Here is a 15412-nt window from a genome sequence, read left to right on the forward strand (position 1 = left end):
TATTGTTCTACCATGAGTTAGGTGCCCTTCAGCATGACCAAACCATGAGTTTTTTCAGGAGCAAAATCCATCCATCTTATTTAACTTCATCCTCTGTTCAGTGCCCAACACATAACTGAATGCTCCTGAATGTTGGCTGAACACACCACACTCAGTTCAGTTTAAGTTCTATGCAGCCCGCTGATTGAGTACATAAACTGGTATTTGGGGTTTACGTTAGGGACATGATATTTACATTCAAAGGGAAATGAGTCAACACGTGCAATACTTACGACAACTTTAACATGTTTGGATAAATCTCTAGAGCTTCTCTGTAGGAAATCAGAAAAAGCTGCCTATACCACAAGGAAAGAAAGAAAAAAAATGCTTCATTACACAGTTATGCCAAAGCCCTGCTTCTGTGATAGATAGGTCCTAGGAATTCTGAGTTATGCAAAAATACAAAATGTAAAACTAATTCTCTAGAGTAAAGTAGTGCAGAGGCTGCCAAGTTGAAATCTTTCTCTTTGTTTTCAAAATGTAACTTATCATAAAATTTAAGATAGCAGTAGGAGAGAGAAAATATAGGTAATTTCAAGGGTCAGTTTGGAGATCTGACAGCCTTTCCTGACCTTCCTGTTCATCCAGTAGATGCTGATAAAATCTTTAACTCTCCACTGAGACTGTCTTGTTTCGCCTCTTTTTTACTTTAATCCCCTCTATCCAGTGGTATAAACTTAAGCACACTTTAAAAATTAGTATTTTGGAGGCCCTCTTTTTTTTTTTTTCTTTCTAGCCATTCACATCCAGGGATGTCCCTGAGAAGAAGTAAAAAGAAGAGTGCCCCTTTATTTCATTTATGCTTCCATGAAAAAACTCTCCATGGTCTCTTAATTTTGCATCCAAATGTCAATGCATAGGATACATACCCTTATGAAAACTACATTCTTACCCAAGACTTGCCATACATCTTTCAGTCTACCTAATTTTCCAGTTCTCTAGCTTGACTTTGATGTTTGCTTTTCACACCACTTCTTGACTATCATTCCCACTCAGCGTCAGGGCTTTAAAGTTCAAAGATAATGAACTCTCTGCCAACCGACTTAAGAAATATACCCTTACTTTTATTCTTCAACCAACACATTAAGCATTAACTCTATATAAACATAGGGCTTGCCGGGTGGTACAGTGGTAGAAAATCTGCCTGCAATGCAGGAGACCTGGGTTCGATCCCTGGGTTGGGAATATTCCCCTGGAGAAGGAAATAGCAACCTATTCCAGTATTCTTGCCTGAAGAATCCCATGGACAGAGGAGCCTGGCAGGCTACAGTCCATGAGGTCACAAAGAGTTGGACATGACTGAACACACACACACATACATAGACACACATGTAAATATCTGTGATGTGTATGTAATTATTAGCATAGTATATTAGCATCTCTATTACCATCAGTAAATTAGTATAAATCACATGTAATCATTAAAAAATGAAATGTATACTTACCCCTGCATAGAACATTTTATTTCGAAAACGACTGTTGAATTTCTCTGGATTTGCTTCTGTGAAAGGGAAAAGGTGGTTTTGTTACACAGACTGCATTAGAAGTAGTGAGTTAGATTAGCTCCTCCACGTTCTCTCTGTCCCTCCCCATCCCAAGGAACCAACAGCTTCATTATCGTGTTTCCTTCAGTTATAGGCAGTTGGCACAATAGCCCAGGGATACAAAATGTAGCCCCAAACTGTCATCAGTGGCAATATCAACTGAGACATGCAAATTATTAGGCTCTACCCCAATCCTACTGAATTAGAATGTCTGGGGGCTGGGGTCTGGTCTAGGAATCTGGTTTAACAAGTTCTCCAGGTGATTCCCATGCACATTAAAGGCTGAGACACTCTGGACTCTATTCAAAATAGAGGAGCAGCGACAGAAGAAAGAGGGAAGGGAGAAGGGAGAGGGTCCATTGTCTGCTTTGACCTCCATGGAGCACAGCTTCCATAAATGATGTATGCAGCTCAAATTTAATATAGGGAATTTGGATAAAAATCAATGAAGAATTTGCTGTCAAGTTTGCAAGAACTCCTAACTACCATCTACACTCTTGTTTGTGACAGGCCTCGAAAAACCATTTGATTTAGCAAAGATATGTAAATATTATATATATATATATGTATATATGTATATCTATGCAGCTTCCAGATGGCTCAGTGGTAAAGAATCTTCTTGCCAACGCAGGAGATGCAGTTTGATCCTGAGGTTGGGAAGATCCCCTGGAGAAAGAAATGACAACCCACTCCAGCATTCTTGACTGGGAAATCCCTCCTCCCAGAGGAGCCTGGGAGGCTATAGTCCATGCAGTTGCAAAGAGTCAGACACAGGTGAGCACGCACATATAGACAGATATAGATACATACAGATGACCTGCAGAATGGACTCAGGGCAAAAGACAGCAAAGGCTCTGACTAAGAATGGTTTAATTTTGTGTTTGTTCCTGGATGTTATATAGGCTGAAGATCATAAATAGATTAAACAAGAATCTTCATCAGAGAATGTTCACATGAATTCAAGGGATGATAAATCCCCAAATGAAATACTATCTCCTTACACTCTTTCTGATAAAATTCCAAGACATTCCAAAGGAACCCACTGTCAACGTTCGTCTTCTGCTATTTTGTTCATTTGTTATCCTTTTTTAGGAATAGCTCTTTCTCCAAGTCATTTCTCATCAGACAGCTGACTCGCTTGCTGAAAGTGTCCAAATCCCAACCCTGTATTTGAATGGCAAGCATGACACCAAATGGCAAAGTTCACAGAAACCAAAATTTCACCTACAATAGCCTGCCTTCTGGCCCCTATAATTCACATCCTTCACATGTGAAAAACACATTCACTTCCTCCCAGGTCCCAAAAGGTCTCATTCCCATTACAGCATCAACTCAAAATCCAAAGACCTCATCTAAATCTCATTAGTTCAAACTTGCCAAATTTCATCATCTAAATCATCTAAATGATTTGGCTCTGAATGTAATCCATTTATAATGATGACGAAACCCTGGGTATAATCCATTCCATTATTTTAACATATTAATCCCATCTTTGTGTATAGCACAATAACATATGTGCCATTAGAATGGAATCCAAAACTCTACTTTTATCTGTAATTGGTCTTGCCCATTAGGGAGATATTAGCAAATATAAGTTTAACGCTAGGTTTGTAAAAGCCAATAAGCAATTTGAACGCCATATAATTCATGTGTGCGTGCTAAGTTGCTTCAGCCGTGTCCAACTCTTTGTGACCCCATGGACTGGAGCCCACCAGGCTCCTTTGTCCATGGGATTCTCCAGGCAAGAATACTGGAGTGGATTGCCATGCCCTCCTCCAGGGACTCTCCCCAATCCCATGTCTCTTACCTCTCCTGCATTGCCAGGCAGGTTCTTTACCACTAATGCCACCCAGGAAGCCCATATAACTCATACATCTTCCAAATTACCTGCATTGGATATTAACCCAATCTTAAGACATCAGTTATGTATACATAAATGACTTCAAAATCTATGCCTAGAGTGACAGTATCACCTTCAGTTAAAATTCTATGTGTTATAAAAATCTTTTCTTTCAAAGTCACTGCACCTTAAGGACAAATATTTTTACCAGCATTATCTTCATTTTTCTAACACCATGGCAAAAATCTTTCACTCTGTATTAACTTGTCATCTAACCCACCTTTATCACAAGCTCCTTTGTCCCTCTGTATTTGTCTTTCCTGTCTGAAATGCCCTTACCCATTTCACTTCTTGTCTACATCACATTCCTTCTTTATTTCCCACCATATTCCCTCCTACCCTTTCTGGAAACTTTCCCCTGATACTTTTCTTCTGTCAACAATCCCCACCAAACTCCCATACTACTCACTGCCTATACATCCTCCCCCTACTATATACTCCCTCTACTTTTATTTGTCTTTTATATATGAGCCTATTCTCCAATTTAACATTCCATTCCTATAGCAGACATTTGAGACCGCCACTGGACTTGGCACAGGAGGATAAAAATAAGAGAGTCTTTTGCCCTTGTGTTGTTTAAAGAGGGGCAGACAGATCTGAAAATGAAAATGAAAAATGTCACTCTGTATATGCCATAAAAAGATGTCTATATAAGATGACTCCATGGACTGTAGCCCGCCAGGCTCCTCTGTCCATGGAATTTTCCAGGCAAGAACACTGGAGTGGGTTGCCATTTCCTTCTCCATATAAGATAAAATGGGGGTGGCAGGGGAGAGTGGGGTCCACACACAGAGAAAATCAAACGTGTTCCAGAGGCAAGTACACTTGAATCTAGAATGATGAGTAGATGTCACACTGAGGTTCACGATGGAAAAGAAGGTTACAGATAGAGAAGCTTGGACAGGGTTTCTCAAAGGCCAACTGTGCCTGAGTCTCACCACCTGGGCAAGAGCCTGGCAGTGTGTCCTTTGCAGCGATGGTGAGGGTGAAATTTAGCAGTCCACCGAAAATAACACCTTTTCCAAGAAATCTGTCAGTTCACCATATGAATCATGAAACATTCATAATCCTTTGAAACATGCTGATCTGCATGCCTCTTTATATTCAGAGAAAATAGCAAATCCTAAATCAAATTTAAATACTGCCTCTTCAGGAGTCATAATTGTATTTCCTTGACCTTGTAGTATAAGGTTCAAATCCTCTGAATAATAAGCAATTTCAATGAGGGTATGATTCGAGTGTCCAATCTCAGACTAAAAGTTTGATGTGTTTAATATCCTTCATGTCCCCCAAAGATGACTATCTAATTTACAAAGATGGCCAAGTGAGACCTAGCTTTGCTACCTGATAACCATAATCATTTGTTACCATGACTATATAATAGTGGACTAGAATATTTTCAGTGTACTTCCTCAAGTACTGTCATAATGCAATAGTGTAAAGTACTGGCAAGATTCCAACCGACAATTAAATGACCAATCCTATTAAATCTCTGAATTTTGTTCCAAATGTTCTGTTACCAACAGTTCAGCCAGACATGGCTTAGCCACTTTGAGAAGAATAAAACAGCATCCATTTTCCTATCAAATAAAGTATACCTTCTTCTTTTCAAAATCACTTTTTAAAATTTATTTTTTGGCTGCACCACACAGCATGTTGGATCTGACTTCCTTGACCAGGGATCAAACCCACATCCTCTGCATTGGAAGCATGGAGTCTTAACCACTGGCCCAGCCGGGAAGTCCAATATACTTTCTTTTTGATCAAATTATTCAAAGGTTTGCATTATTTACATACAAAGTGAATCAAAATGTTCAGCCTTTCTTTACTGCTTATTTTCTTTTCTACTGGTAATTCTAAAAGCATTTACACAGAAAATGCCAATAATAAACTGTCTCAAAATGAATGTCATTTTAATTGTTCCTTCTAAAAGAAATACAATACAGATAGTAATAAAAGTCTGCAACTTTCCCATGTCAATTTGATGGGCTATTTCATATCTATGCCAAAAACTTTTTGCAATTGAATTTTTTAGGATTCTGCTTGGTGAGATTTGTATTTATTACCCAGTCCATGTAAATGGATTGGCATTATTCCCAATTTATTGTATGTTTTGACTAATATCTAGTAGGTTATTCTATGCAAGGTTATTTTTTTTGGAATGGCTCTCATGAGGCTTTGAATCACTCTGCAAGTATCGGATGCAAATGATACAGCTTTGTCATAAAGTCACAGTCCCTGAGCAGCTGCGTTAGAGAACAGTTTGGAGTCTCAACTGTGGTTTGCATGGCTTCCAGCCACTATCTATCAACAAAAATAAGTACATATGACCCTAATGAAAATGAAGCCTCACTTTCTTCCTCCTCCTCCTGCAGTGGAGCTTGAGATTTCTTGACTATCCAGGTAAAAACATGGGAAAACCCCAAATAAACAGAAAACAGCAAAAAAAAAAAAAAAAAAAAAAAAAAAGAAATTAGCCTGATGGGCTTCCCTGGTGATTCATTGGTAAAGAATCCACCTGCCAATGCAGGAGACACTGGTTCGATTCCTGATCTGGGAAGATCCGACATGTCACAGAGCAACTAAGCCCGTGCACAACTATTGACCTTGTTCTCTAGAGCCTAGGAGCCGTAACGACTGAGCCCAGGTGCCACAGCTATTGAAGTCCACATACCCTAGAGCCCGTGCTAGGCAACAAGAGAGGCCACCGCAACGAGAACCCCCTCACACCGCAACTAGACGGTAGCCCTGGCTCACCTCAACTAGAGAAAAGCCTGTGGAGCGATGGAGGTCCAGCATAGCCAAAAATAAATTATATTAAAAGAAGAGCTTGAGTAATTATACCTTTCATCATTAATAATGATTTCTTTTTTGCTTAATGCAAAAAAGATGGACTAACAGATTCTAAAAAGTCCACACCTCTGGTATAGACACATCAGCCAATCTGTTTCAACATTTCGTGTATATTTATTATGTACCACCATCTCTAGATCCTCTCCATGAACATGGTATTCATCACTCTCAGTCAGCATCAATCCTCCCTGACCAGCTCTTTAGTCACTGTTCTTCCTTTTTTTTTTTTTTTTTTTTAAATCACTTCTTGGTCGTTCACTGACTTTAGTTTCTAGTCAAACCTAAAGATTGGCAGTCCTGAGTCCTGGAGCACACATCCGGTCCTGATCTTTACTGTCTTTGAGACCCTAAACAATGAGGCCTCGGGGTAACATCTGTAATAAGCTTCTATCTTACTGAGCTCCCAGGGTCACCATGAAAGTTCAAATGGAGAAACAGCAGTAAGCACATGGCGGGCGCTTAAGTGATATGCAAGCAAAAGGGGACACGCAAAACACCCGCTGGAAACTTCCTCCCTGGGAGACGGAAACTGGGACGCTGTCCTCACCTCTGGATTCGTGGAACTCCAATGTGACGTGCGCATCGAATCCGAGGCTGAAGTAGTTATTGAAAACATTCAGAGGAAGCTGCAATGACGAACAAAGGCAGAGGTAAAGTTGAAAGCCAGACACCTGTCTGTGGGGCAAGTCCCGGGGAGAAAGACCAGTCACAACCCAACGCAGGGGTGTCTACATAGAAGGAACAAGGGATTTTTGAATTAATTCTTTAGGGAAAGCTCAACTCATAGGATACTCCCAAGAATTTTAAATAGTTTAGGAAACAAGAGACACAACACAAATTATTAAATGAGAATCATTCTTGTGGATATTATAACACGAGAATCTTAAGGGCTGAGGGATGCACATTTGTAACAGTTACAAAGGATGATTCACTAAACAAACTCTGCAAATAAATTTAATTGTAAGGATCACATCTAACCTTCTTAATCAGTGGATGCACATTTTTTGAAGAACTTATGGTCAGCAAATTAATATTGCAACTGAAAATAAATACAATTTACCCTTATTTTCTAAAAATCTATTTATTTTTGACAAAAGTCATGTAAGCAATAAGCCAGTGGGAGCCATTTAACTATTCTCAACCTAGAGAAAAACTAAAAGCTAGTTAAGACAGTAGCACTGACATAAACACACTACCATGTGCGAAACAAATAGCCAGTGGGAAGTTGCTGTAGCACAGGGAGCTCAGCTCGGTGCTCTGTGACGACCTAGGGGTGGGATGGGATGGGAGGGAGGGGACACATGTCTACTTATGGCTGATTCACACTGTTGTACAGCAGAAACCAACACAACATCATAAAGCAATTATCCTCCAATTAGAAATAAAATATATGTGTGTGTGTATTTATTAGTATTCAGATTTTTATTTACTCTATTAACTCTTAGATCTTTAATAGGACCATGAAATATGCAAACACAAACACACAGAAATATACATAAGCCTCAGCTTTCCTTGCCAGAGTCCTCTGGGTCCCTGGCTGTTACTGCAAGTTGAGTAAAGGGGAGAACAAACTATGTAGTCTGAAGTCCTGCATTAAAACTACAAAGCTGACATGATCTGAAGGCCTTTGGTTTAAGGTGAGAACAATTAGGAAAGCATGTGGGAAATGCTAGAAGGCATATGGTAATTCTTCCACTTTTTCTTCTGCAACTCAGATTGGAAGGTAAATGTTAAAGTAAACAGAGGGGAAACATTATCTCAGCCTGGATGATGTTTCCAGATAATGATCAGGTTTATCCTCCAGAGAGAAATGCACTCCTCTTCTATTAGAAATAAGTGTTTATCCTCAAGATTTCAAAAATTACTGGGTTTCCTATGCCCCTTGATCAGTAAGATTTTTCTCTTTGACTAGAGCAATAATCTTGTCGCAGTAAGAGAAAAACGAAATGAGAGGAAGAGTCAGAAAGAGAGCAAGAGAGAGATTATTAATAATACAGAAACACAGAGATTGAAATAAAGGATGAACCCATCTACGGAAGGCTGACTCAGAGCATGTACTGATTCAGAGGTCAGCTCAGCCCTTAGAAGTGGTTACAAGTGACTGGAGAAGGGAGAGAAACTAAACGCATAGAGCAATGCCAAAACATGTCTCACTCTCCTGGCTTCACATTTGAGAATGTCCAGTTCCTGCACTTAAACGAAAATACAAGTCCTTAGGAATGACAGCAAGGGTTGGTGATCCTGCCAAAAGCACAGATATGTTCATTTCTACCATTTATGTTCTTTTGGCTACAATTCTAACCCATGTCTCAGCATCCACTGATAACGTAGGAGAACATCTGGTCACCATCCTCTAAATAACATTACAATTTAATCTGTTTTAAGAGTTCTTATTCATATTTTCCAGGAAAAATTGCCCCAATTTCCTACACATCTCCTTACAAATCCACTTTTGAAACCCTTTAATTATCTGGATTAATGTCCCCAGGCTGCATCAAGAAGCCTTTCCATTTCTTAAGCTGTTGGGAAGAGAATTAAATAGAGATTGCTATTGAGGGCCTAACCATTCCAAGTTGAGTGGGGATAGGACCTTAACATTTCCATATGGCACATTTCTTTGTACTTTAGCTGTTTTATGCCCAGTTTCTATAAGTCAAATATATTACAAAGAAGTATTATATCCCAAGACGATACTTGCTTAAACAACACTGTGACCTTACGAACTCAAGGTCAACTGAGCAATCATGATAACTACGAAAAACCTTAGTTTCTGGATCATAGTTTAGGTGGAAAACACTATGAAGGTAAGACAAAACACGTTTTAACCAATTTTAGTCAAATAAGTAACTTGAGCTTCTACCACAACTGGTGAGGATCTTGATGCTCATCAATAAAGGTGCATTTGTTGTTGTTCAGTCAGTAAGTTGTATCTGACTCTTTTGCGACCCCATGGACTGTAGCCCACCATGCTCCTTTGTTCATGGGATTTCCCAGGCAAGAACACTGGAGTGGGTTGCCATTTCCTTCTCCAAGGAAAGGTGCACTGGTTTGGTCTAAAATGATACTGGATTCAAAGGCACCATGAAATCCTGGCTTCGTGATCCAATAGAGCAGGGATGCTACACAGATGCTGGGCCTTCACCCTATATCTACTTAATCAGAATCTCTGGGAACAGGGCCTTGTGATCTGCATTTCAGAGGCACACTGCCTGGAGTTTCTTACACAACAAAAATGTGAAAACACTATCACGAAAGAAAAAGGCAAAGTAATAGAAAACAAGTAGCTACTCAGAAACCTATCAGATTTATATGAAATTGAAGCCAGAACTTAAAACTGAATTTTCCCCTGAAGCTCTACAGTAGCATTTTTATAATTATATCCCTTGGTTTGTGAGATACAAGTTTAATCACTGAAGGAAAAACACTAAGTCAAACATTTATTTAGGTGTATCTTCGCATCCCAAACAAGTGATGAAATTGGAATTTTTGCTATCAGATCAGAAATCTCAGATGGTATCTTTCTATTGAAAGACCCTGTGCCTAATGTTTTCAGGCCATATGACTTTTATTTTTTTAAATCTTCTCATAGTTTTAAGACTTTGCAATGAATCTGAAAGATTAGAAAACTGATATATTTCTTTCTGGTGTGGAATTTGAGGACAGAGAATAGCTCCCTGCGCTACAGAAGCACTTAGAAAATCTTGATCTTTAGAAGTCTATGGGGCAGAATCACTGGATAGCATTATTCTCACAGCCCTAGTAGCCATAACCTCTATAGGAGGTAATCAGACATAACCCTCTGGCCAGGAATGTATTTCCTGTGGCTCAGGCAGAAAATACTCCAGGGTTCCCTTTCTGCAGAAGGGAAAACTCTCTAACCTTACACACGCCATCTTCCAGTTCTTCAGGAGGCAAGTCTGGGTTTCTTTCCACATGGAGATTCCAGCGATCCAGCTGTACAATCGTCCCATCTTCTACTTGGCAAAGGATCTTAGAAACAGGCTCATCAGTGTAGCCCTAAGGAATCAAAGAACGAACACACTGCTGTCTGGAATAGTGGACAGTACAGCTAAAGGTATTGAGAGTTCATGCCAGGTGGAGACCTTCTGCTACAGCTCTCTCTTTATTTTGCAATTAACAAGGCTGAGAGTAAACTGTTTTCCTTGAGATATTTAGAATTTAAGACAATAGTCACGGGTACTGTGCACAGAAATACTCTCTCTAGTTGGTTTGAGCAGAAGAGTGACTTCTGTCAGCAACCAAAAAGTAAAGTCAATGGCAGTTATTTGAGAGCCATGCTGGATGGCTGTTTCTATCAGAGTGAAAACAGATTTCCCCATGTCTCGCTCTAGAGAAATTTGGAGGATACACAGAACAAGTGTATGTGGAGGAGCAGGAAAATAATCAAACAACATCTGCTAGGTGATTTCTCATATTCCATTTCACTCACCTCTCCCTGACCTTGTCCTAAGACACCATCCCTTTCAGGATCTAAGGCAAGTCCGACTGATGAACAGCCCTGCTAGGGAGCTATCTACTTACTCCTTGAACATACACGACTGATGGCATGATTATTAAGGATGATCAAGTCACTGATTTAGATAAGAGGAACTAATACTGATAAATACATTAGCTGCTTCATGAGAATATATTATTTATACTATGCTTACTTAAAATTGAAAAAAGACCTCTGGGAAATTAATTCACCCCAGGCCAAATAAATATCTGCTAATATCCTGACATAATTATCACACATGGGAGGTTAATACACCCAAAAGCCAGATTAACACCTGCTAATATCTGAAGATAATTTTCATCGAGCCCAGCTCAGGCAATAATTTCCTATGAGCAGTTAAAAAGCCAGTCAGGCAGCATATGTTAGCATATTATGCTTTCTTATTTTCCTAATACTGTAAAAAATATTAATGATGATAATAATAGTTTTTAAATGACTGTTGTTGCTGTTTAGTCACTAAGTCAAGTCCGACCCTTTGCAACCCCACAGACTGTAGCCCACCAGCCTCCTCTGTCCGTGGATTTACCAGGCAAGAACCCTGGAGTTGGTTTGCTATTTCCTTCTCCAGGGGATCTTCCTGACCCAGGGATCAAACCCACATCTCCTGTATTGCAGGAGGATTCTTTACCACTGAGGCACCTGGGAAGCCCCTTTTAAATGGCTGGTTAGTGGCAGATAAACTACTTTCAACAAGCCTGCCTGTAGTTGACTCCAGGGTGAAAAGGAAAATTGGTTACCTGTATAGCCAAAAGCCTGATGACATTGACCAGAAAACTAAATGCTCAAACAAAGCCATGACTCTTCCAAAGTAAGAATCAGAAATCTGAACCAGATGCATCAGGGCAGGACTAGGGGTCAGGAGCAATTTGAGTCTCTGTAATTGCTTAATATGAGGACCAACCCACCCCCTGGATACCTGTGACTACTGTCTTTTCGTGGATACCTCAGACCCAAACCTGTGTACTAAAACCCATTTTTAAAAATAAAACTTCCTCTTCTCTAGCTGACTATAGATCTAAACTGAAGATAAAACCATGGTTCACGGGGACCTTGATTCTCAACTCTAACTTGTTCCTTGAACAAGAGGAGCACGTGTGCCTCCACTGGAGCCTCTGTGGATTCGGGGACTCCACTGCTTGATGACGTGGGCAGCCCCTGAGAACATGCTTACCCCTCCCCAGTTGAGAGTCCGAGCCAGGTCATTCCCAGTCCCCAGAGGAAGGACCCCGACGGGAGGCTGAGGGCTCAGCTGCAGTTCATCCAGAATGGAGAGGATCCAGCCCACCTACAGACATTTGGGGGCCAGAAGAGAGAGAAGAAAGATAAATAAGTTACAAAGAAGACAACCTGAGAATAGGAGGCTTTAAAAGGGCAAAACAGAATAGGCATATTTTTATTTAAGAATCCAGCAGCCAGGAAACAGAAAGGGCACTTATCGCAAGCAGCTTCAATGCGCCAAGCCTCTTCAAAGGGAAAAAGAACCATTTTGTATACATCATTTCATATAAACAAAACGAGACCCGTTCATCACGTGTTTAACTAGTATGTGTATGTGCTCAGTCATATTTGACTCTTCGCCCCGTGGACTGTAGCCATGGGGTTGCAAAGAGTCAAATGCAGGCTCCTCTGCCCATGGCATTTTCCAGGTAAGAACACTGGAGTGGGTTCCCATTTCCTTCTCCAGGGAATCCTCTTGACCAAGGGACTGAACCCACATCTCTTGTGTTTAACTAGAGATCTACTTTAAAATTCAAGAGAGTTTACAATTTAGGGAGGTTGGTTCATCCCTAGGGCATTTCAGGAAATCAGACTAAATCTCAATTCTGGCTCACACTGGCGTTGTCATCTTGATTAAATATTTAACCTCAGTAAGACTCATTTATTTGATTTTCAAAATGAGGATAATAATACCTACCTCACAAGACTGTTTATAGATTAAAACTAAAACATATATAAAAACCTTGATATGGTGCATAGCTGATGGAAGTACTCATTAAATGGTTACTCTGTACGTTATCATCTTAGAAATTAGTAGTGCTTTCCTAAATACCCCTACATTCCTCTTAATGAAACATTAAAAAACATAATTATGGATGAACTTAGTACTTATTATAAGTTTAGGCAGAAAATGGATACTTATACACTAGAATCATATTCCTGTTCTATCTTTTTCTAAGATAAATAATACTTGGTATTTTGTCTTATTATAACTATTTAGAAAAATTACCCCAAACTTGGAAACAGCAAAAAGAAACTTGAATATTGTCACAGTGTCATTCTAGAGCAGCGTCACAGGCTTATTTAGGAACTTTATGAGTGTTAAGTTACTGAGAATTTTTGTCCTGTAGAGATACAAACATTGAGAAGAGAAGATCACTTTAAATGCTCTGATTCTATTCCCCCATCAGAACATAAACCAATTTTGTCTCAAATTTAGAAAAATTATTCTGGTATAAACTACATAATTCTTTTCCTCTTCTTCTCCAATAAACTGGTGGTATTATCTTGCTAACTCGTTTATTACAAACCTAAATAAAGTTTTTAACATTTACTGATTCTAAAGTTGTTTGAGAATCATGTTTCAAATTTTTTAACAGTACATTTATTGAACACTACTATATATAAAGCATGGAAATAAGGAATTGAAATAAAAAGATGAGTGAGACACTCTAAGATAAGGCAGAATGGTTGCTCTCAAGGATTTACAATTAACAAAAAGAGGGGCATACTGATCTTTCCTGTGTGCCAGTCCCTGAGCAAAGCTTTCTACTGAATGATTAAACTTCAAAACAACTCTCTACAATAGATATAATTTTCATTCCCAATTCGTAGACAAAGAAACCAAGGCTTGAAAGGTTCAGTGATGCCTTAACATCACATCATTTATATGGTAGAGCTGACATTCAAAGCTAGGCTTGCCATACATCAAAGGCCAACCTCTGAGCAACTCTGGTGCGAGGAATGTTTCAGTAAAGAACTAAACTCAGCTCCCAAGTGGCCTGACCATCCCAGAGTCAATGGCATGGACCTTTGGGATCTTTGGAGCACTGGGGAATCCTTCAGTTCAGTTCAGTTCGTCGTTCAGTCATGTCCAACTCTTTGCGACCCCGTGAACTGTAGCACGCCAGGCCTCCCTGTCCATCACCAACTTCCGGAGTTCACCTAAACTCACGTCCATTGAGTCAGTGATGCCATTCAACTATCTCATCCTCTGTCGTCCCCTTCTCCCACCCTCAATCTTTCCCAGCATCTGGATCTTTTCAAATGAGTCAGCTTTTCGCATCAGGTGGCCACAGTATTGGAGTTTCAGCTTCTACATCGGTCTTTCCAATGAACACCCGGGACTGATCTCCTTTAGGATGGACTGGTTGGATCTCCTTGCAGTCCAAGGGACTCTCAAGAGTCTTCTCCAACACCACAGTTCAAAAGCATCAATTCTTCAGCGCTCAGCTTTCTTTACAGTCCAACTCTCACATCCATACATGATTATTGGAAAAACCATAGCCTTGACTAGATGGACCTTTGTTGACAAAGTAATATCTCTGCTTTTCAATATCTGTCTAGGTTGGTTTTCAATATCTGTCTAGATTGTTTTCAATATCTGTCTAGGTTGGTCATAACTTTCCTTCCAAGGAGTAAGCATCTTTTAACTTCATGGCTGTAATCACCATCTGCAGTGATTTTGGAGCCCAGAAAAATAAGGTCAGCCACAGTTTCCCCATCTATTTGCCATGAAATGATGGAGAATCCTTGGAATCTGCTTAATCAAATTCAGTTTATTTGCAGATTTATTAACTGAGCTACACAGAGGCTATGTTATTTGCTCAAGATCAAATAATCAGAAGTGAAAGAAACAAGAGTCATAACCAGGTCTGCTGACTCCTTATCTAAAACCCTTTCTCCTCCATGGTGACTATTTTTTAGGATGTCAAACTTGCCCATCCATCAAGAAGCCTAAAATTGTGCTTACCTTTTAGAAAGGGGTAACACAATGCCGGCCCAAGGCAGGAAACTAAAAATTCAGATCTACAGGGGAGTCCACAAGTCCCCTCATTCGCTCAAACTGAGCAAAACACCCCTAGACAAGTCCTCAGATTCCCACCCAGGGCTTCTTTAGCTCTTCTTTGACACAATACTCACTAAGCTTGCTATTGAAATAAAAGGAAAAAAAAAAGCCAGACGCTAAAGTAGTGCTAATGACTGTTAGAGGTTGTTCCTCGGCCACTGAAAACACAAATGAGATCAAGTCAAAGCAGAGGCCTCTAATAAATGATAAGAAGGGGGTTTAAAGGTCATGAAAAAGGACATGAAAACTCAGAAATCCCAACAATCTGGGCTCCCTGACTACAGCTGTAAACAACCCTGAGTAGAACCAGAGACTCTGAGAAAGGAGGTGGAACTTACTGGAAATCTAATTCAATATCTCATATACAGCAGAGAAAAGAAGACAGACTCTTTAACTTCTCTGCGAGATGCTCTGGCATCTCCCCTATTCTGATTTATACTCACAAGTCAAATCTAAGTTCTCTTAGGTAGATTTAAATTAGAAATATTTTTCTT

General features: G+C 39.8%; 1 protein-coding gene across 10 annotated transcripts in view; it reads right to left on the reverse strand.

Annotated features, from left to right (window-relative positions):
* The window catches only part of DGKI (diacylglycerol kinase iota), a 430242-nt gene that overhangs the window by 211052 nt on the left and 203778 nt on the right, over positions 1 to 15412 (reverse strand). For all 10 annotated transcript variants that reach the window (XM_055591024.1, XM_055591028.1, XM_055591025.1 and 7 more), the window contains 5 exons: positions 12024 to 12137; positions 10216 to 10353; positions 6884 to 6962; positions 1485 to 1540; positions 273 to 335 (listed from right to left, as the gene is read on the reverse strand). In XM_055591024.1, the coding sequence (XP_055446999.1) occupies positions 273 to 335; positions 1485 to 1540; positions 6884 to 6962; positions 10216 to 10353; positions 12024 to 12137 (450 nt within the window). The remainder of the gene's footprint in view (positions 1 to 272; positions 336 to 1484; positions 1541 to 6883; positions 6963 to 10215; positions 10354 to 12023; positions 12138 to 15412) is intronic.

The sequence above is a fragment of the Bubalus kerabau genome, chromosome 8 (assembly GCF_029407905.1).
Source record: "Bubalus kerabau isolate K-KA32 ecotype Philippines breed swamp buffalo chromosome 8, PCC_UOA_SB_1v2, whole genome shotgun sequence".
Lineage (NCBI taxonomy): Eukaryota > Metazoa > Chordata > Mammalia > Artiodactyla > Bovidae > Bubalus > Bubalus kerabau.